At 53.4% G+C, this 23,018-nt stretch overlaps 1 protein-coding gene across 1 annotated transcript; it reads left to right on the plus strand.

Moving 5' to 3' along the window:
- The first annotated feature begins 1,818 nt into the window (after positions 1-1,818).
- LOC128836178 (maestro heat-like repeat-containing protein family member 7) lies at positions 1,819-17,583 on the plus strand. The gene is made up of 10 exons (XM_054026196.1): positions 1,819-2,152; positions 2,260-2,397; positions 3,816-3,930; positions 5,850-5,990; positions 8,201-8,377; positions 14,095-14,250; positions 15,132-15,233; positions 15,502-15,604; positions 16,051-16,110; positions 17,114-17,583. The coding sequence occupies exons 1-10, from the start codon at positions 2,094-2,096 to the stop codon at positions 17,296-17,298; spliced, it is 1,236 nt and encodes a 411-aa protein (XP_053882171.1). The 5' UTR covers positions 1,819-2,093; the 3' UTR covers positions 17,299-17,583.
- The last annotated feature ends 5,435 nt before the right edge of the window (positions 17,584-23,018 follow it).

The following is a 23,018-nucleotide window of genomic DNA, read 5'->3' on the forward strand; positions in this document are numbered from 1 at the left end:
TTTAGTGGCATTCCAGTACCTTCCGATTTTGGACTACACCACTGTCTCTAGCCGAGTGGTTAGGGCACCCAACTGGGAGACCCGGGGTCTAAACTCTGCTCCAATGACTATTTAAGTGTTCCCAAGTAGAGATAGATACCGAATTCCCTTTGGGGGTAGGGCTTAGGCCACACCCCTCTCCTCAGCATTTCCTATTGGCTGGTTTAGGCAGCTCCCCACTCTTAGCTTCATAGATTTCAAGGCCAGAAGGGACCTCTGTGATCATCTAGTCAGATCCCCTGCATGACACAGGCCAGAGAACTGCCCCCAGATCATTCCTAGAGCAGGTCTTTGAAGAAAAACATCCCATCGTGATTCAAAAATGGTCAGTGATGGAGAATCTATCACCACCCTGGGTAAATTGTTCCAATGATTAATTACTCTCACTGTGATGTGTATGCCTTATTTCCAATCTGAATGTCTACCTTCAACTTCCAGCCACTGGATCATGTTAGACCTTTCTCTGCTAGACTGAAAAGCCAATTACTAAATATTTGTTCCCCAGGGAAATACCTATGGACAGTAATCAAGTCATCCCTCAACCTTCTCTTTGTTAAGCTGAATAGATCAAGCTTCTTGAGTCTCTCACTGTGTAGGGTGACCAGATTTTATAGGGACAGTCCTGATTTTAGGGACGTTTTCTTATATAGGCTCCTAATACCCCGCAACCCCCGTCCTGATTTTTCACACTTGCTGTCTGGTCACCCTGTCACTATAAGACATGGTTTCTAATCCTTTAATCATTCTCACGACTCTTCTCTGAACCCTCTGCAATTTATCAACAATCTTCTTGCATTGTGGGCACTGGAACAGGACCCAGGATCCCAGCAGTGGGTCACAGCAGTGCCAGATACTCCCACTCGAGATTCTTCTGTTTATTTATCCCAGGATCACATGAGCTCTTTTGGCCACAGCGCCACACTGGGAGCTCCTGTTCAGCTGATTATCCACCAGGACTCCCAGGTCCTTTTCAGAGTCTCTGCTTCCCAGGAGAGAATTCCCCGTCCTGTTCCTAGATGTATTCATTTACAATGAGCCATAGTAAAACACATACTGTTTGATTGCCCCCCAGTTTACCAAGCGATTCAGATCGCTCTGTATCAGTGACTTGTCCTCTTCATTATTTACCACTCACCCAATTCTTGTGTCATCTGCAAATTTTATCAGTGATGATTTTATGTTTTCTTCCAGGTCATTGATGAAAATGTTAAATCGTGTAGGGCCAAGACCCGATCCCTGCGGGGACCACACTGGAAACACACCAGTGCAATGCTGATTCCCAGTTTACAATTACATTTTGAGACCTGTCAGCCAGTTTATAACCAATTCATGTGTGCCACGTTACTTTTGTATCCTTCTAGGATTCCGATCAAACTGGAGTGTGGCGCCAACTCAAGCGCCTTACAGAAGTCTACATACATTATGCCAATGCTATTTCCTTTCTCTACCAAACTTGTAATCTCATCAAAAAACAGATCGCAATTCTCTTGGCCGGAAATATTTTCCATACACCCATGTTGATTTGCATTAATTAAATTATCTTCTTTAATTCTTTATTAATTTAATCTTGTACCAGCCACTCCATTATCTTGCCTGGGATCGATGTCAGGCTGACAGGCCTGAAATTACCCAGGCCATCCCGTTTACCCTCTTTAACAATTGGCCCAACTGACTCTCCCTCTGGAGCGTATATGGAGCCTGGGCACTTAACTCAGGGCTGTGAGTCCACTGGGCAGCAGGGCACATGAAGCTAGGCATGGCAACGCTGAGCCGAAGTCCCTTCTGTGGTTCTAGCCAAGATCACACAGGCTAGGAATTGAATCCAGCATCCCAGGCCTTAGCCCCCAGCCCACCCCTCCTCTCTAGGTGCCTCGGGGGAGCGTGGAAAGGGCGAAGGCCCTGCAGTGACATCTGTCTCCTGTTCTTGGCTGCAGGCCACCAGAGCCCTGTACGAGATCTTCAAGGAGCAGGCCTGCAGACAGCAGGTGAAGGAGCTCTTCCCTCAGCTCTCCATCGCCCTGCTATTCCAGATCACATATACGGTGGAGCTGTCCATGCATAACGAGAGGGTGAATAACCAGGGGGACACGCCTGCATCCTTCAGCCCTGTCAGGTACCACCAGCCCGACATCCCGCCTCGGTTCTGAACTGTCGCCCGCAGGCACACGGCAGAGCCTGGCCTGGGCTCGCTCAGTAACAAGAGGCTCGCTCTGCATGCAGGTATGCGGTGGATGCCATGCAAGCCTTGCTCCAATGTGCTGGCTACAGGGACCAGACCACGTTCATCCACAAGCAGGGTGGCTGGGGCATGCTCGTGAACGCCGACATGCACCACGAAGGCGTCTTGGTGCTTGCCCGGTGAGTGTCTTGTCCCTGGGGCTGCTGCCCAGAACTGACCGCAGTAGCATCTCCCGTCCCTGGGCCCAGGACACGGCCACATCGCCTTCCCCGCTGGGTGAGACGCGGCTCCCAATCGCCTGCGTGGAAGAGGCCACAGCCTCTGTGCCGTTGGCTGAGGGGTCAGTCGGCTACTTCTCCACCCTGCGCTGCCTGGCGTAAACCGCTTCCTGCGTGGCTCTGGCAGGCGTGGCTGGGCAAAGACAGCCTCCGTCATGTCTGTCTGCAGCGTTGGTGTAGCCCTGTCAGGCCCAGCACATGAGAGAGACAAGGCGGGGGAGGGAATGTCTTTGGCTGGCCCAGCATCTGTGTGTGAGAGAGAGACGCTAACACAGAAAGCTCTAACACTTGTCTTAGACCAATCTAAGATATTCCCTAACCCACCTTCTGTCTCTCATCACCCAATATCTGGGCACATGAGAAAGGCCACCGAGCCCACCGACGCCCTTCTTTATCTGCAGTTCTCTTGCAGCCTATCACGGAGTCCCCGGGCAATGCTCTGGAACTGCTCCCCACAAAGCCAGTCAGGACTTTGGGGAGCCTCCTCTCCCTCGGAGCAGACTGTCTTCAGGGCAAGAAGCTCACACGGCTTCACCTTCCTGGGTCTCTCCTTGGAGCATTCAGCATATGCCCCTCCGTGCGCTTCCCACAGCGAGTCCCCCCAGGTGGGGACCTGAGGAAGCCAGAGGATCCTGCACGCACCCCCACTTCGCAGTCAGACGTGACTCTTAGCCAGCCAGTAAAACAGAGGTTTATTCGATGACAGGAACACAGTCTAAAACAGAGCTTGTAGGTACAGCAAACGGGACCCCTCAGCCGGGTCCATTCTGGGGCCCAGCGAGGCAGACAACTCCGTCCGCACTCACTTCCCGTCCCCAGCCAGCTCCCAACTGAAACCCCCCTCCAGCCCCTCCTTTCTGGCCTTTGTCTCTTTCCTGGGCCAGGAGGTCACCTGATCTTTGTTCACCTTTAGCTATCCCCTTGCAAGGGGGGAAGGGCCCTGGCCATTTGTTGCTAGGAGACAGATTGTCAGCCATTTATGCACACTGGAGACTTAAGAAATGCATAGGGGAAACTGAGGCAACCACACAGTATTCAGAGGAGACATTAAGAACGTCCCTCCCACTTGGTCACACAGCCCAGCGCTGCGTGCTCGGAGCTGGCCTCGTGGAAGGGCTCCCTGTAGAGTGATTAAGGGTCTGGGTCTCTAGCAGTTAGGCTGCTGGGCATTTTAAGCCAGCAGGAACTAGTCCATGCCAGCTGCACGTGACTAGTCACCCGGGATCCCCTGTCCTGTGGCACTGGTCTGGTTAGATTTGTAAATGGAGAACCAGTCCTTGCCCACCTCAATGATGTGGTGTTTGTGTTTCCCATGCCAGGGCCATGGTTTCGGTCAGTTTCCAGGAGCGTTGCTGGATTTTCCAGGAGCTGATGGCCATCCTCAACTGCAGGGATGATAGGCGGTACATCCCGGCCATGGCGTTCTTCATTCAGGTGAGCCTCACTGGCGGGTGAGGGTCGTGAGAACAGCCCTAGCCCAGCGGTGACTGTGGCATGGGACTGACCTATGGCCAGGGGCGGCAGGTTTGTAGAAATTTTGGTGGTGACCAGCAGAGCCCGCCCCTCCAAACTGCCTCCCACCTGTCTAAGTCTCTGGGAGGGAGTTTGGGCGGGGGGAGGAGGTCTGGGGTACAGGCACTGGGCTGGGGTAGGGGATTGGGGTGCAGGAGGGGTGAGAGGTTGGGCCCTGGGAGGGAGTTTGGGTGGGGGAAGGGGCCTGCAGTGCAGGCTCTGGGATGGAGTTTGGGTGCTGGGTGCAGGCTCCAGGCTGGGGCAGAAGGTGGGGGTGCAGGAAGGGGTGAGGGGTGCAGGCTCTGGGAGGAGTTTGGGGGCAGGAGGGGGTGTGGAGGGAGGGGGTACAGGCTCTGGGAGGGAGTTTGGGGGCCGGAGTGGGGTGTGGGAAAGGGGTGGGGGTGCAGGCTCTGGGAGGAGTTTGGGGGCAGGAGGGGGTGTGGGAAAGGGGTGGGGGTGCAGGCTCTGGGAGGAGTTGGGAGGGTGCGGCGCTTACCTGGGGCTCCTAGGCAGGGCGGGCCTGGGGGCCTCCGTGTGCTGCTACCCCCAGGCACTGCCCGCGCAGCTTCCTACTGGCTGCAGGGGCGCTTGGGGTGGGTGTGACGCAGTAGGGAGCGGGGTGGATTGACCTGGGTATGTCGGTTAGTTTTACTGGACTGTCTGCATGGGGGATGGGAGAGCAGGGGATGACTTTAGGTGAGGGACAGTACCTGAGCCTGTTAACCTGAGCCAGGAAGGGGGGTGGGGCAAGTTGACACCTTTGCCCTGGAAACTGGACAAAGGGAGAGGGGGAGAGAAGGAGGAGGAGAGAGCCTGCAGGAGGGGTTTTGGTTTCAGTTTTGGGCTGGGTGGGAAGAGGCAGGGAACCCCAAGTCTGGGGTCTAAGATCCTTGCCCCCCAGAGGGACCTGGCTAAAGGGGTCCTGGTTGTACTTACAAGCCCTGCTTGGGACTGTGTTCCTGTCATCTAATAAACCTTCTGTTTTACTGGCTGGTGAGAGTCACGGTGAATCACAGGAAGTGGGGGGTGCGGGGCCCTGACTCCCCCACACTCCGTGACAGTGGGACACAGACCCACCCCACTCAGGGGCCGCAGGGAGGGGCCGGCAGCCATGTGGAGCAAGCAGGCAGGAAGCCGCTCAGCTCCGCTGCACTGCGGGTGGTGAGTGGGGGCCCCGGGCTCTTTTAAATGGCCCGGGAGACGTGGGGGCAGAAGGCGGGGCCGAGGCCCATGGTGCCCAGGCACCGAGGGCCCATAGAACTCGCCGCCCATGCCTATGGCCAGGAGAGGAGTAGGTGGCTCTGGGGGTGGGTGGGTGACCAGGGGCAGGGAAAGCTCCTAAAGCCCTATGGGTGGAGTCACTGACTCTGGACATTGTTACCGGCCCCAGCTGGTGTTGCGGGGCTGGAGCAAAGCCCAGGGTCGGGTGTCTCTTGTTCCCCAAGGCTCAGCTCCATAGAATGGTCCCTTGTGTGACCTCGGCCCTGAAGCCCCCTCTGACGTCCGTATGCCATGCGCAGGCCGGGCCCATCCACGGCCAATTCACCTGCCCCCCGTAGACCGGGCGGCCCTTTGGAACACAAGGCTGCAGCCCCCTCCCTCCCTGCTCCGCATGCAGCTGAGCCTTAGTGAGGGAGCAGGGTAGGCCTTGATCTCGGCTGGAGCCTCGAGGGCCCGTTGCGCTAGCAGCGTTTCAGTGGGGCACACACGGTGACCAATCGCGGTGCCCGGTGTACAGCGCATGCTGTGCCCGTGGCAGGTGGAGCTAAGGGCCCCTTGGCAGAGATGAGTCGTGAGGGTCCAGCCCCGTTCTCTAGCTTGTTTCGCTGTTGATGTGTTAGCTCCTCCAGTGCCCTGACCTTGGCAATAAGCAGGAAGACGCCATCCTGGACCACTTGAGTGGGCAGCTGAGAGACCCCAACACTGTGGTGCGCTGGCTGGCGCTCAAAGGCCTCCTGAACCTGTCCCTGTGCCCAGAGAAGGTGAGAGGGGAGGAGGGCTGGGGGATAAACCCAGAACCGCAGGGAGCTGCTGCAGGGCTGGGGTCATTGAAACCTTCCATGGGGACATGGCCCTGGCCTCGAGTCAGGAGCCCTGGCTTCTATTCCTGGCTCTGTCACTGACCTGCTTGGTGACCTTGGGCAAGTCTCCAAGCCTGGCTCCTGCGGGGTGTGTCTCTGGGTGTGTGCAGTACCTGGCACTGCCGGGCCTGATTGTGTCTGGGGTCTCTGTGATCCAAAGAACCCTAGCACTAGATTAGCAGCAGAGCTGTGGACTCTAGACCCCAGGGAATGCTGGCGACACCAGTGATCAGGGACGCCCAGACAGAGCCATTTCGCTTCAATTAGGAACCATTTTTTCCTACAAATCCCCTTTTAAAGCCTCATAGGTTTTAACTGTTGATGTCACAGCTCTGTCCCGCAGCACTTGCTCCTCTGAAGAGCTCTACAGGGGCCTTTTGCTGCTAAGATCTCATAACAAGTTTGATACACACAGTATAGTGAAGGCAGAGAAAACCCTTGGGGCTTAAATACACAGATCTGGCAGCCTGGTAAAGAGGAGACAATCTGAAGGCAACTCTCACTAATGATAATTTACTTACCTTGAGAATAGCGGGTCAGTCCGGTTTATTAAACCCGGACTACGATTCTATCAGACATGGAGAGGGCGTGACTGTAATTCTTTGTCATACACCATTCCCATCGTTCCATGCGCCTCAGCCTGGTTTTCACTTGCTTGTGGTTCATTTTTTCTTCCGGAACCGGTTAGCCTGTATTTGACACATTTTTTTCCCTGATGCCGGTTGAGATTTTCATAGATTCATAGATTCTAGGACTGGAAGAGACCTCGAGAGGTCATCGAGTCCAGTTCCCTGCCCTCATGGCAGGACCAAATATTGCCTAGACCATCCTTGATAGACAGTTATCTAACCTACTCTTAAATACCTCCAGAGATGGAGATTCCACAACCTCCCTAGGCAATTTATTCCAGTGTTTAACCACCCTAACAGTTAGGAATTTTTTCCTAATGTCCAACCTAAACCTCCCTTGCTGCAGTTTAAGCCCATTGCTTCTTGTTCTATCCTTAGAGACTAAGGTGAACAAGTTTTCTCCCTCCTCCTTATGACACCCTTTTAGATACCTGAAAACTGCTATCATGTCCCCTCTCAGTCTTCTCTTTTTCAAACTAAACAAACACAATTCTTTCAGCCTTCCTTCATAGGTCATGTTCTCAAGCTCTTCTCTGGACCCTCTCCAAAAATGTTTTGTGGGGCTGTCTTTGAAAGGTTCAAAAACCAAATACAGAAATGATTGAATCTGGCTTTTAGTAACAGACCAACCCTAGAACTCGTGTGCAAAATTGGCTCCCTCCTCTAGGCTGGGCTGTAAGGACAGGGACTCGGGAGAACCCAGGTTCGGTTCCTGGCTCTTCCAGACTCCCTGGGTGACCATGGGCGAGTCACGTAGCCTCTCTGTGCCTGAGTTCCATGTCTGTACAATGGGGATAGAAATCCTTCCTTTGTGTGCCTAGCCTGTAAGCTCTAGGGCAGGGGACGTCTCTTACTGTGCCTGGAAATCCCCCAGCACAAGCCCTGATTGCAGATAGGCCCTCGAGGTGCTATTTGAACCCCTATAACAATAATAGACTTGATTTATTTGGGGTCAATGTGTTGTGCAGAGAACTTTCCACAGATGATACCCGCTAATAAATACCATCCCCTGAGATCTGGGGTACAAGGAAGCAGCTGCTTATGTTTCAGGTAGCCGGCCCTGCTGCCCGTGATCCTAGCTGGCTGTGCAAAGGCTTTGAGGTTCTAACATGTCACCTGGAGGCAGGGGCGCTGGAAGACTTTTTATAGTGGAGGTGCTGCACCCCACCTTACCCCTGCCCACACCCCCTGCCACCCCTAGAGCTGGGCTCAGGAGCAGGGCCATGGCTCCAGGAGCCGGGGGCGGGGGAGGTGGATGGAGCAAGGGAACCGAGGCTGGGGCCACAGATGGGGGTTGGCGCAGGGCTGACAGCTGGGACCCTGTGAGCGGGGCCAGGAGCAGAGCCCCGTGTAAAACCTGGGAGTGCTGCAGCACCCCCTTAGTTCCCATGCCTCTGTCTGCAGGGGAGGTGGACGTTGTTTTGGAAATGGCTTGTGGGTCACTGGAGGGTGTTTTGTAAAGCAGCTCCTCATTTCACGCAGGTGGGGAAACTCCAGCGTCTGCTGCCAGAGGTCCTGGAGCAACTACAGGAGGTAGACAGGGACATCATCGCCGAGGCCATCACCGTTCTGAAAAACATCCTTGCCGGCATGGACAGGCAGAGCGCCAGCCGCGCGGCTGTGCAAGTGGCTGAGAAACTCCTGCCTTTCATTGATGATGTAAGGCCTGGTGGCCCATGGGAGACCCTTCAAACTGCGGACCTGTGAATGGGGGCTGGCGGGTGGGCTAGCAGGGCCTGTGTATGGTCCTAGCCAGAAAAAGGATTGTTGTAAATGACGTGAGCCCATTCCCACCTTCCTCTGCTACCTCACTCTCCATCAGAGCGTATGGCAGAAAGGATGGGAACCCTTGTGTCCTGCAGGCCTGCTGACAAGGATCAGGGCAGCCTGGGGACAAGGCTCCCCTTGTGGAAGGACATGCATTCCTGAGTCTGCATGCAGTGAGGGGGCCTCTGCAGCACAGGGTGCTGCAATGCTCTTGCTGGCTTCCAGGGTGACAAGTGATGGTACCCTGGTGAAAATCCTGCCCCTCCTCTCCCTGGCCAGGAATCCCACAGCTGGCCTGGGAGCTCCATAAGGAAACGGCTCCGTTTGTAGGTTCTGCAGCTACCACCCTTTCCTCTCCCCTTTGTTCTCATGGCAGCGCAGCGTCAAAGGAGGGCCTAGTTCTCCCCAGGTCTTTCATAACCACAAACTAGCCCCCGCCGGCACGTTCACCAGACTGATGTCCAGTCCCCCACTGGATGATGAGATCCAGCAAGTGGGCAGGAGAAAGGGGCCCATCCATTACTGCCTTCTAGGGGTAACCCCCAGTGGGGGCTCCTGGAGCGTCCACCCACCTCCCCAGCTTTCACAACACTAAATACTACCCTCAGCCCTGCCGAACTCTGCTGGGACCCTGCCGCTCTTTATTTAGTAGTGGCACAGGCCCGGCTCAAGCTGTTCCCAGGGTCTCCTGGACCCCAGCTGCAGGATCTCGCCCTGGGGCGAGCCCTTTAAACCAAACCTCTCTCGGGCCCGGGGGGAACAGAACAGGTTCTTTATGGGGGGGGTGTTAAATCCAAATAGCGTTAATGAACACAACGCCCATCACCAGGGAAAGGCAAATAGGCCTCAACAACTGGAGGGAAGACCAGCGAGGTGCCAATTCAACATCTGCCTATGCCCACTGCAGTGCAGCTCTGATGCCCCCAGACCGCTCCCATAAGTTTTGTGCAGAGCCTGCCCGGCTGCTCTGAGCTGACACCGGGGGCAGGAGCAGCTGGCTAGTAAGATTAACATGGGATGGAGTCTAGCAAACAAGCCAGGCTACCTGTGTAATGGCATGTTACCCTGTATGATACTGTTCGACTACTAGGTGATGCTCTGTAAAATACCTTATTTAAATGAACCTCAGCTGTATCCAGCAGAGCATTAACGGTTCTTATGATGAACCCATCTGCAGTGCTCAACTTGTGCCAGGGCTTGCCAGGGCTTAGCCCTGGCATCTCTGGGCTTGCTGCATCAGTTATGATTGTAAAAAAATTGCTTGAGCCCCAGCACCTCTTTCATTACAAATTAAGCACTGTCCATCTGGTGTGTGTAAACAAGCTCTGTAGGCAGTACATATCTGGTACAGAACATGATATGGTATCAGGAGTAAACTAAGAACAGAAACCAAAGGAAAACAGCAACACAGGTTGCAGACGGAAGGAACAGCAACGAAGTTTGCAGGACCTCATCAACATGTCCCACTCTGATTCCCCAGAGAACGTCACCTTTCATAACCCTTCACAATGGACAGACTGGAAACAATGTTTGGCACGATTTTGCATTGCAAACAAGCTGCACAAAGGAACTGGGGATATACAGGTATTGACTTTAATTTAGGCTATGGAGAAGCACGCAGAGCATATCTTTACCTCCTTTGACTTTACTGAAGACCATCACAAAGACAACTATGCAAGGGTTGTGGTTAGGATTGATGCACACTTTATAACCAAGGGAAATGTGGTTTATTAAAGAGCATGTTTTCAGCAAAGAATTCAAGAACCAGGGGAAAATGTTGAAAGTTTTAGAAGACCTCTGCATCCCCTGGCTGAAAACTGTGATTTGGGGAATGTAAAACATGAAAATTTCAGAAACAGGCTGGTTATTGGGTTAAAAGATAAAAACCTTTCATAGAGACAAGCCAGGTGAGGTCTAAATGATATTCCCTCACCTACCTCTAATATCCTGGGACTGTCACAGCTATAACAACACTGCTAAAAACCTTTCACAGTAGCTACCGCCGAAGAGAGATTTAACTCTACCCACAGCTATACAGCTAGCAAGAGTCAGAATTAGTCAAACAACAGGCAAAAGCAAATTGAAAAACCTGCAACTAGCTTAAAAGCTACAAACAGACACTTAAGTGTTAAAAGTCTTTCTCATAAAATCCCTGAGGTAAGGAGAGAGAATTCGCAGGCTAAGAGGGACAAATGCCAGTCTACATGCACAAGGTGTGGAAAAGTCATATCCCAAGGGATGATACATGTCCAGCCAGAGGCGCATGCTGTAATAAATGCCTGAAATATGGACATTTTGCAGCTGTTCGTTGCACTGAAGCAGTCAGGGAGTTGACTCATATTGCAGACAATCAAGACCCATTGATTCTGGGATCTATCACTTGTGATGACATGGCGCCCGCCTGGAAAGTGACATTGAATATTCAAAGCAAGACTATTGACTTTAAAGTTGACTCGAGAGCTGATGTCACACAGCTCTGACCCTCCCTGAAGGGATTTTGAACTGCATGGGCACCGAAGCAATTTACAAAGACAAAAGCTTTGCGTTCCGTGTGTATGAGATCAAAGACCAACAACCTTCTCAGCTGCAGTGTAGCAGCCATGATGGGCCTAGTGAGAAAGATGGAAGAACTTGAGGATCTGATGCTATTGGGCTTTTGAAAGGTGATCTAGTCCAAATCAACTTAAGAGGCAATGCTGAACCAGTGAACAACCACCTCTACAAGAGAGAGAACTGGGAAAGACTAGTTGCAGATTTTTGTGAATTCAGAGGACATCATTGCCAGGTCATTGTGGACTACTTTTCCAGCTATATAGAAATAATGTACTTGAAAGACATAACATGTTGCAGTGTTATTGAGAAACTGAAGTGTACGTTTGCTCATTTCTGTATCCAGAACAACTAGTGATGGACAATGTCCCACAATTCACTGCAGCAGAATTTAAGTCAGTCTGAATGAAATATGATTTTGCTCATATCACTGGCAGCCCAAATTACTCACAAGCGAATGGAGAGGCTGAGAGAGCTGCGCAGACAGCCAAAAACATCTGACAGCAGGAAGATCCATTCCTTGCTCCTCTGAATTACAGATCAACACCAACAGCAGCTCCTGCATCTAGTCTAGCACAACTCCTCATGGAAAGACAACTCAGAACTACTGTTCCAAGAACCTACTACGAAGTGGCCAGACAGGAAGAGCGCAGCCAAATCAGATAAACAGGCTAAAAGAATCATAGAATCATAGAATATCAGGGTTGGAAGGGACCTCAGGAGGTCATCTAGTCCAACCCTCTGCTCAAAGCAGGACCAATTCCCAACTAAATCATCCCAGCCAGGGCTTTGTCAACCCGGGCCTTAAAAACCTCCAAGGAAGGAGATTCCACCACATCCCTAGGTAAAGCATTCCAGTGCTTCACCACCCTCCTAGTGAAATAGTGTTTCCTAATATCCAACCTAGACCTCCCCCACTGCAACTTGAGACCATTGCTCCTTGTTCTGTCAACTGCCACCACTGAGAACAGCCGAGCTCCATCCTCTTTGGAACCCCCCTTCAGGTAGTTGAAAGCAGCTATCAAATCCCCCCCCCTCATTCTTCTCTTCTGGAGAATAAACAATCCCAGTTCCCTCAGCCTCTCCTCATAAGTCATGTGCTCCAGACCCCTAATCATTTTTGTTGCCCTCCGCTGGACTCTTTCCAATATTTCCACATCCTTCTTGTAGTGTGGGGCCCAAAACTGGACACAGTACTCCAGATGAGGCCTCACCAATGTCGCATAAAGGGGAACGATCACATCCCTTGATCTGCTGGCAATGCCCCTACTTATACAACCCAAAATGCCATTAGCCTTCTTGGCAACAAGAGCACACTGTTGACTCATATCCAGCTTCTCGTCCACTGTGACCCCTAGGTCCTTTTCTGCAGAACTGCTACCTAGCCATTCGGTCCCTAGTCTGTAGCAGTGCATAGGATTCTTCCATCCTAAGTGCAGGACTCTGCACTTGTCCTTGTTGAACCTCATCAGGTTTCTTTTGGCCCAATCCTCAAATCTGTCTAGGTCCCTCTGTATCTGATCCCTACCCTCCAGCGTATCTACCACGCCTCCCAGTTTAGTGTCATCTGCAAACTTGCTGAGAGTGCAGTCCACACCATCCTCCAGATCATTAATAAAGATATTAAACAAAACTGGCCCCAGGACCGACCCTTAGGGCACTCCGCTTGAAACCGGCTGCCAACTAGACATGGAACCATTGATCACTATCCCTTGAGCCCGACGATCTAGCCAGCTTTCTATCCACCTTACAGTCCGTTCATCCAGCCCATACTTCTTTAACTTGGCGGCAAGAATACTGTGGGAGACTGTATCAAAAGCTTTGCTAAAGTCAAGGAATAACACATCCACTGCTTTCCCCTCATCCACAGAGCCAGTTATCTCCTCATAGAAGGCAATTAGGTTAGTCAGGCACGACTTCCCCTTGGTGAATCCATGCTGACTGTTCCTGATCACTTTCCTCTCCTCTAAGTGTTTCATAATTGATTCCTTGAGGACCTGCTCCATGATTTTTCCAGGGACTGAGGTGAGGTGAACTTATGAACACTTTTACAACAGATGTCACGCAGAGAACTGCCTTGTCTAGAACCTGGTGCCCGGAGGTGACATGTAACTGCTGATTGGGGTCACCGTTTAAAGGTTCAGCCACTCCCAGAACAGCTCAAGTCACCCCATCCCCAGGCTGCCCCCTCAGCCTCACCTCCCAGAAAGCAGTGGCCCCTCCCTACAGCATCCAGCTATTGCTCCTGGTTCTCCCTGCTTGGCACAGCTCACCCAGCCTCCCTGGTCACTGGACTGGTTCAGCTCTGCCAGCAGCCATGCAGGGCGGGGGCCCAGCAGCACCATGTGACCAAGCGGGGCTGGCTCTGAGTTAACAAGAAACCCATGCACAGGAGTGGGGCAACCCTCAGCCCACTCCGAGCCCCTGGAGGCTGGGTGGCTTCCAGTCATGGCTTCCAAGGCCCCCTATCTGGGAACTCCTGCACATTTACCACTCCTTGGCCCTGGGTTAAATCCACCCCAGGTCCCTGTGCGTGGCTTGAACAAACACCAGTGTAGGAATTTGCCCCCCACGCTTGGCCCCCTTGGCCTGGCTAGAGGGCCGCTGTGGGTCAAGAGCAGTGTGAGCTGGGCCCGCAAAGCAGGAGGACAAACTACACCCCCTCCTTCGCTCTTTGAATCTTTCCTCATCACTCCCTCTCTGCCGCCCCTGTCCTGGCGCTGCTCTGCCCTGAGCATTCCCCCTTGGCTGACACAGGTGTGTGCTGATGTCAGTGTGCCCAGAGCTGGCTGTGAGAGCCCAGGGGCAGTCTCACCCCACCTTACTGCTCTCCCTGGCCAAGAAGTTACCAGGCCAGCCCCTCAACTGGTGGAAATCTGCATCTCGATTGCCTTCAATGGCGCTATGCCCATGAGACTCTGGCCCCAGCTGTGGCTGTATGGCTGGGGGGTGAGTTACCAATACCCCCTGCAGGGCAGACATCTCTGGCACAGTGAGCGCTCGCCCCGCTGGGTGAGAATGACTGTCACAGCATCTCCTCCCCACGTCGTCTCTTGCAGGTGACCAGCAGGCTCCGGGTGCTCTCCATCACCCTCTTTAAACACCTGCTGGAGCTTGTAAGGGGGCTCGACAGGAGGCGGATGAAGGCGCATGTGCTCCAGAGCCTGGTCCCGCTGCTCCTCCTTGTGCATGATGAGCGTCCCAACGTGTCCCAGGTGAGGCCACGAGCTGGAGCCTGCAGCGGATACCGTTACAGAGTGACCAGTAATTTGTTTTGAGGGGGCAGCATGTGACACCCCCTCTTTAAAGGGTCTCGCTGACAGAGGGCAGGTGCTCAGTGCTGTGACAGTCAGGCGCTCAAAATCACTTGAACGTTGAGTGCAGTAGCGCCATGACCATGGCGCCCCACCCAACTGCTGAGTCTTCCCTGCATCCTCTGAGCCCAACACTCCCCCCCTGCAGCCAGGCTGAGAGATTGGGTGGGGGGAGGGGTCGCCTCACCACTCCTACAGCCACTGGCCTCCGCACATTCCCTGGCTGTGCTGGTGGGAAGAGCACAACCCTGGCCATGGCCCCTACCAGGAGCAGAGCTACCCAGTCTCCAGATGGTGCGCAGGACCCAGTGTGTCCTTGGCCAAGCGGCCCGGACAGCCCGTACTAGACATGAGATGCCCAAGCCGCCCCCCCACTCCCCGCCCCAGGTGTCTCTGCACATGCTAGCGCTCATGGCCACCATCACTTGGGAGCCAAATGCCACCAGCACTAATGAATTCTCCCTCCTACCCACCATGAGGAGGGGAACTGAGGCACAGCATGAGGCCTAGCGCCTCAAAAGTATTGATCACCCATAGGCATTAGGCACCTAAATCCCTTTGCAGCCCTGGGCCTAAGCAACTTGCCTGAGTTCCTGCAGGGAGAGCTGGGAATTGAGTCAGGTCTCCAGCTATTGCCTTAGCCACACCACCGCCCTTCCGCAAGCAACCTGGGGCCGGGAAGCGTTCAGCATGCACGGTCTCCCCGCCTCCGGGTAACGAGGCTAGTGGCTTCCAGCTCCCGTAACCGTGGCCGGCTCGCCCTGGCCCCACTTGTTTTGCAGGTGTGTTGGGACACCCTCAGCAGTGCGGCAGAATTCCTGAAGTGGCACCAGCTTGGTGGCTTCATCCAGCGCAAGGATATCTGGCAAAGCTGTGACTGCCTGGTGAGGGAGCCCTCAGGTCATTCACTGCGCAGCCCTCGTGGTAGGAGCGGGGGAATCGGTGGATAGGGCACCCCCCATTGCCCGGCTCTGTGCCCACACTGAGCCCCAGCCCTGGGACCACTCCTGGCCCTGGGTGTAGTCCCTCTGCGTGATCCCCCCGGCACAGGAAAGAGGGGTGAAAACAGGACGTGCGCTCCACACACCTGGAACCCGGCCTGCGGGACGGAAAGGCCTTTAATAACCTTGTGCTCCCTTGTTCTGGTCCTAGCTGACGCGCTACAAGGGGAGAGCCAACAACTTTCTGTGCCAGACCATGGCCTTTCTGGAGAACCCACAGACTCCACTTAGACAAGCGGCCATCAGGTTCATAGGTAACCACAGAGCAGGGGTCCCTTTAACAGGGGGGCTGGATCCGGTCCCAGGCTCTCCTCAGTCCCTGCCAGCAGCGAGAAGTAACCCTTGGGCTCCTGATTGTCCAATGCAGGATCAAGGGTGTCAGAAGTCCGCAGGAGCAAGCTCACCCCAAACTGCCCTGATCGGCTGATGGGCCCCCTCTAACCCCACTGCTCCCCATGCAGTCCCCATTCCCCCCCCCCCATACCCCACCATGGGCTCTTGGTAGTGAACCCTCAAGGTGCTGTGCTCTCCTTTGGCAACCAGCCCTGTAACCATCCCTGGGGACTCACCCTTTCCCCTGGGGACTCGGGAGCACCGTCCTGGCCAGCGAGGGGCGGGGGAAGCGAGGGGTTGCTTGGAGGGTGACATTTGACACCCTCGCTGGGGATGCGGGGATGTGACGAGCTGTTTGTATGTGTAGGGCTCGCTGCCCGGCAGCTGGACCAGAGGAGCCAGGACAAGCTGGATGCCATCTGCAACGGTGGGTGGTACCTGCTTTGAGCACTGAGCGCTAGGGGGATGAACGGCCCAGGGCCGTGGGCTGGGTTCAATCTCCGACGCCAGCAGGATCTCGGGCGAGAGCCACAAAGGGATGCAAAATGTAGATCCCCAAACCCCTGATCAGCTGCCCCCTCTCCCTGTCGTGTCTGCTGGTTGGCATGTGCCAGGCACTTAGCCCTGACCTCAGAGCTGCGGCCTGGCAGATCCCCAAACTGGGCCTGAGCTGGCTGGCCTTCAGAGACGATTGCCCCCCCCCCAAACACAGCCGAGGTGGGGTGCTGCCTCCCCCCTTGCACTCACTAGCCCAGTGTTTAGAGCAGTCACCTCCACGTGGGGTGCCTGGGGTGAAGCCACTGCTCCAAATGAGGCAGAGGTGACGTCCGGTCACCTACCTCCTTGCTGCGTGCCCGGACCCCTGGGCAGCGCAGGGCAGAGCAGCATCTCCACATTTGTTGGCGAATGGTGGAGGGGGGGAGTGATATAGCTCAGGCTTCTCACTCCCAGAGCAGGTTCACAGCTGGGCCTCCCAACCAGAGCTAGAGAATGGCTGAGCTCCCTCCTCGGCATTTCCTGGATGGCAGCAGGGCACCTAAAGTTAGGCATAGCCTAACAATGTCCAAGCCCCCTTTATGACTCTCCCCCTCTCTGGACCTAAGTGCCCATCTGTGCATTGGGGGGAAGGCGGAGGGTAAATACAGGCAGGGATGAGGTGCTCAGATACTGCAGGGATGGGGCAGTCCTAGAAATAGTGAGTAAATGGGGTTCATTGGGACTTCTTGCCTGTGTCTGGAGGCTCCCTCATTTGTGGAGGGCAGCAGGGATGTTTAGTGAAGGTTGCTGGTTGTTCCTGCTAGTCCCCTGCCTCCCGCCTCCCAGCCTGCTGCCTCCTTGTCACAGGCCGAGAGGTACAGCACTGGCTTGGTTTGCTGGGGCTCTCCAGAGCTCTGTGGCTCTGACCTCCATTTCCTTCCTTTCAATCTTAGACCTCAAAGGCTTGCAGCAGGACAGCAACTCCTCGGTCCAAAGCCTGGCTTCTCAGACCATCTTCATCCTGGAGGCGTTCAAGAACCACCCGCCAGCCCACAGCAGCCTATGGACATGCTTTCATAGGATAAGAACAATGTGCACTAAGGAGAGCCCGGTCATTGAAGCTGCCCAGCTGCCCTAGCTCTGGGAAAAGCCAGCCTCCCTTCCCTGGGAGCTTCGTGCCAGACCATGGCTTCTTCCCCATTGGCCGCCTGCTCTGCGCAGCCATGTGAGTAGTTAACTGCTCGATAGCTTTCATCACCATGTACTTTTTGATAGGTTTCCATGCACTGTGTAGCATTTACGTCCCGCCCTCCCTCCCCATTTCCAGTCGTGTATGTTTTTGGTGCCGTCTGCCATTTTGAAAATTTATTTTGTATTATTTTTCTGTGTTTGGCCGGGGGAAGGTTGTGTGCCTGTGTTTTGACATATTTAGAGAAAAAGTATGAATGAGTAGAAAGAGAGACTGTAAGGGATTCACGGCTCCCTCCCCGTCCATCTGGGCGGGAGACCACGCCCTTTGCTATGATACTTCCGGGTACCTTGGTTCAGGGGAAAAGTAGCTCAGTGTTAATGGTTCTAGCCTGCAGTCAGGCCAAGTAATGGTAGAGAGTCTGTTTGCCCAGGGCCCTCAATCAGGGCAGGGCAGCAATCGAGAAGGGGCTGTGGCCTACAGGCAGGCAGGCAGAGCAACAGAAGGTCCATTTGCCTGGCCACTGATCAGGGTGGGGCAGCAAGCAAGTAGGGGGGCTCTGGCCTACAGTCCGGCAGAGCTGTGGCAGTCTAGGGGAGGTTACCTCTCTGGTGGGAGAGTCAGCACAACCGTCTGGCATCCGGATTCAGGTGGGAGCCAGACCAATGCAGGCCTCCTGACAACCATGTGGGGAGGCTACCACTTCTGACGTTGGGTTGCCGGGGGTAGGGGAACCCAGGCCCTCCCACTCACTTACGTCCCATCCCAGGGCCCTAATAGAAGCGGAGTGGCCTGCCACTGGGTCAGCGGGGAAAATCCAACTGCAACACACTGGCCGGCTTGTAGTCAATGACACAGCTGAATCTGATTTGGCTTCCCTGGGCTCCTTCCTACACGACCATTCTCTGTGTACATGGGTTCCAGGGTTGTTGTTTGCTTTGGACCACGAAAAAGTTCAAGGAGCTGAGATTACAGAAAAGTCCCATAAAATGTAAAAGGGCTTAAAGCCAATGGAGTTCTCTCTCTCCCTTTTTCTCTCTCCACATACACCACATCTATCTATCTACCCCCATACACCCCCACATCTATCTATCCCCATACACCCCCTCTATCTATTTATCTATCCCCATACACATATCTAGCGACATCATCCCCCTCTATCTAGCTAGCTACATACTCCCCCTCTATCTATCCCCATACACCCCATCTATCTATCTACATACTCCCCCTCTATCTATCTATGTATCTATCTATCCGCATACACCCCATCTATCTATCTATCTACATACTCCCCCTCTAGATAGATAGATAGATAGATAGATAGGGGGAGTATGTAGATAGATAAATAGATAGATGTGGTGTATGGGGATAGATAGATAGATAGATAGATGGGGTGTATGCGGATAGATACATAGATAGAGGGGAAGTGTGTAGATAGATAGATGGGGTGTATGCGGATAGATACATAGATAGATAGAGGGGGAGTGTGAAGATAGATAAATGTGGTGTATGGGGATAGATAGATAGATAGATAGAGGAGGAGTATGTAGATAGATAGATGGGGTGTATGCGGATAGATACATAGATAGATAGAGGGGGAGTGTGTAGATAGATAGATGGGGTGTATGGGGATAGATAGATACATAGATAGATAGATAGAGGGGGAGTATGTAGATAGATAGATAAATGTGGTATATGGGGATAGATAGATAGATGGGGTGTATGGGGATAGATAGAGGGGGGAAGGAAGAAGTCGGACCGCTGAAGACTTTCGCCGGAGAGGAGATTAAAGATAATCTAGGCATGGCACAATATCTCAATGAATATTTTGCATCGGTGTTTAATGAGGCCAATGAAGGTATTAGGGATACTAGCACCGTGACAGAGGGGCAAACAGAATGGGGGATTACCGTATCCGAGGTAGAAACAAAACTCGAATGCCTTAATGGTGCTAAATCGGGAGGACCGGACGATCTTCATCCGAGAATATTGAAGGAATTGGCGCGGGAAATAGCAGGCCCATTAGCGATAATATTTAATGAATCTGTAAACTCGGGAGTGGTTCCGTTAGACTGGAGAATAGCTAATGTGGTTCCTATTTTCAAGAAAGGGAAAAAATGTGATCCGGGTAACTACAGGCCTGTTAGTTTAACATCTGTAGTGTGCAAGGTGCTGGAGAAAATTCTGAAAGGGAAAGTAGTTGAGGACCTTGAGGTTAATGGCAAGTGCGATAAATTACAACATGGTTTTACGAAGGGCAGATCGTGCCAAACGAATCTGATCCCCTTCTTCGAGAAAGTAATGGACTTATTAGATAAGGGAAATGCGGTGGACCTAATATACCTGGATTTCAGTAAAGCGTTTGATACTGTACCCCATGAGGAATTATTGATTAAACTGGAAAAGATGGGGATCGATATGAAAATCCAGAGGTGGATAAGGAATTGGTTAATGGGGAGAATGCAGCGGGTGGTATTGAAGGGTGAACTGTCAGGTTGGAGGGAGGTTACCAGTGGAGTTCCTCAGGGTTCGGTTTTGGGACCCATTTTATTTAATCTATTTAGAACTGACCTCGGAACCGATTGCAGGAGTGGACTGATAAAGTTTGCGGACGATACGAAGGTGGGAGGCGTTGCCAATTCGGAGGAGGATAGGGATATGCTGCAGGGAGACTTGAATGAGCTTGTGAATTGGAGTATCAGAAATAGGATGAAATTTAATAGTGAAAAGTGTAAGGTGATGCATTTAGGGATGACTAACAACAATTTTAGTTACAAGCTGGGGACGCATTGGTTAGAAGTAACGGAAGAGGAGAAGGACCTAGGGGTTCTTGTAGACCGGAGGATGACTATGAGTCGACAATGTGATGTGGCGGTGAAAAAAGCCAATGCGGTCTTGGGATGCATTAGGCGAGGCATATCTAGTAGGGATAAGGAGGTGCTGCTTCCGTTGTATAAGGCGCTGGTGAGACCTCATTTGGAGTACTGTGTGCAGTTCTGGTCTCCCATGTTTAAAAAAGATGAACTCAAATTGGAACGGGTGCAGAGAAGGGCCACTAGGATGATCAGAGGAATGGAAAACCTGTCGTATGAAAGGAGACTGGAGGAGCTCGGGTTGTTTAGTCTGACAAAACGAAGGCTGAGGGGGGATATGATTGCTCTCTTTAAATATATCAGAGGGATAAATACAAGGGAGGGAGAGGAATTATTCCAGCTTAGTACTAATGTGGACACGAGAACGAATGGATATAAACTGGCCGTGGGGAAGTTTAGGCTTGAAATTAGACGAAGGTTTCTGACCGTCAGAGGGGTGAAATATTGGAACGGCCTTCCGAGGGAAACGGTGGGGGCGAGGGACCTGTCTGGTTTTAAGATTAAGTTAGATAAGTTTATGGAGGGAATGGTTTAATGATAAAACATATTATCTGAGGAATACCGAGCAATGGTAGGTAAATAGTATAATGGCTAACAAGGGTCAGGCCGGAGACTCTTGCCTACATGCTCGGGGTATTACTGATCGCCATATTTGGGGTTGGGAAGGAATTTTCCTCCAGAGTAGATTGGCTGAGGCCCTGGAGGTTTTTCGCCTTCCTCCGCAGCATGGGGCAGGGATCGCTAGCAGGAGGGTTCTCTGCCAATTGAAGTCACTAAAACACAGGATTTGGGGACTTCATCAGCAGAGTCAAGGGAAGGGTAGGGACGGTTTTGTGGCCTGCAGCATGCAGGGGGTCAGACCAGATGATCATAATGGTCCCTTCTGAACTTAAAGTCTATGAGTGTATGGAGTATGTAGCTAGATAGATAGAGGGGGTGTATGGGGATAGATAGATAGATGTGGTGTATGTGGAGAGAGAAAGAGGGAGAGAGAGAACCCCATTGGCTTTAAGCCCTTTTACATTTTATGGGACTTTTCTGTAATCTCAGCTCCTTGAACTTTTTCGTGGTCCAAAGCAAACAACAACCCTGGAACCCATGTACACACAGAATGGTCGTGCAGGAAGGAGCCCAGGGAAGCCAAATCAGATTCAGCTGTGTCATTGACTACAAGCCAGCCAGTGTGTTGCAGTTGGATTTTCCCCACTGACCCAGTGGCAGGCCACTCCGCTTCTATTAGGGCCCTGGGATGGGACATAGGTGAGTGGGAGGGCCTGGGTTCCCCTACCCCCGGCAACCCAACGTCAGGAGTGGTAGCATCCCCACCTGGTTGTCAGGAGGCCTGCATTGGTCTGGCTCCCACCTGAATCCGGATGCCAGACGGTTGTGCTGACTCTCCCACCAGAGAGGTAACCTCCCCTAGACTGCCACAGCTCTGCCGGATGTAGGCCAGAGCCCCCCTACTTGCTTGCTGCCCCACCCTGATCAGTGGCCAGGCAAATGGACCTTCTGTTGCTCTGCCTGCCTGCCTGTAGGCCACAGCCCCTTCTCGATTGCCGCCCCGCCCTGATTGAGGGCGCTGGGCAAAACCCCAGGCTGCAGGCCTAGATAAAGGCCTACTGTAGCAGGTTGGCTAGCCCGCTCCTGCCTGAGAGGTTTAAAACAGCCCTAGAAGAGGGCTGGGGCAAAGGGAAAAGCTACTGGGCTGATTGGGGAAGTAGCCACAGCTGGGCCATGCCCCAATCAGGCCCCAGCTGGCCTGTATAAGAAGGCTGGGAGCCAGGAGCTCAAGAGTCTCTCTCTGAGTGCAGAGAGAGAAGGGCCTGGCTGCAGGGAGCTAGACAGGATACCTGAGTGGAGCAGGGCTGGGGAAAGGCTGAGGAGCTGGGCAGCTCCAGCCTGGATAGCCCCAGGCTGTGGCCTGGTAATAGGCCAAGAGGTACTGGGGGTTGCAGAGGGCAGCCCAGGGCTAGGCCAAGGCAGCAGGTCCGAACCCAACCTTGCCGATGATGAGTGGCCTATACTGCAGTCTGCCCCAGAGAGTGGGGGCTAGCTGGTGACTGGCAGTGGCCTTATCCTGAGGTGAGGTGGGGTTAGTGGGTGGGGGTTCCCCTGGGAGGGGAGACCTAGCGTGTGTGGGTACTGCCAGGGGGCAGCACCCAGAGCAAGGGGCACCGGGGTCCCGGGAGGGACACTGGAGCCTGAGTGCAGAGGACAGGCGGATCACTGGCCTGCAGAGGTCACTCCAGAGGCTGGAGAGCTAATTCCCTGGATGACCAGCAGGAGGCGCCGCAGGGGTGAGTCCGGATACTCTTACACCTAAAAAAGGTACTCGGGCTGCAGAGGGGCACCCGAGAGATAGGCAGAGGCAGCTGGTCCAACCCCCCTTGCCGATGATGCGTGGTTTATATACTGCAGTCCGCCCCAGTGAGCGGGGGCTAGACAGTGACTGGCAGTAGCCACTGAGGCAAGGTGTGGTTAGAGGGTTGGGGGTTCCCCTGGACACCCAGATAGTGGGTTACTGCCGGGGGCAGGACCCTGACGTAGAGGGGTACCGGGGTCTGGGAGGTACACCGGGACCAGCGGCAGGCGAGACACCAGCCTGTAGAGGGCACTTAGAGGCCGGAAGAGATCATCCCTCACCGTTGCCCTGTGACACAGACTCTCTATCTTTGCTCGGTCTGACTGCAGGCCTGAACCATTAACACTGAGCTAATTTTCCCCTGAACCAAGGTATCCCAGAAGTATCATAGCGAGGGGCGTTGTCTAGGGTGACCAGATGACAGGAAGAAAATA

The sequence above is a fragment of the Malaclemys terrapin genome, chromosome 4 (genome assembly GCF_027887155.1).
Source record: "Malaclemys terrapin pileata isolate rMalTer1 chromosome 4, rMalTer1.hap1, whole genome shotgun sequence".
In the NCBI taxonomy this organism is placed as follows: Eukaryota; Metazoa; Chordata; order Testudines; family Emydidae; genus Malaclemys; species Malaclemys terrapin.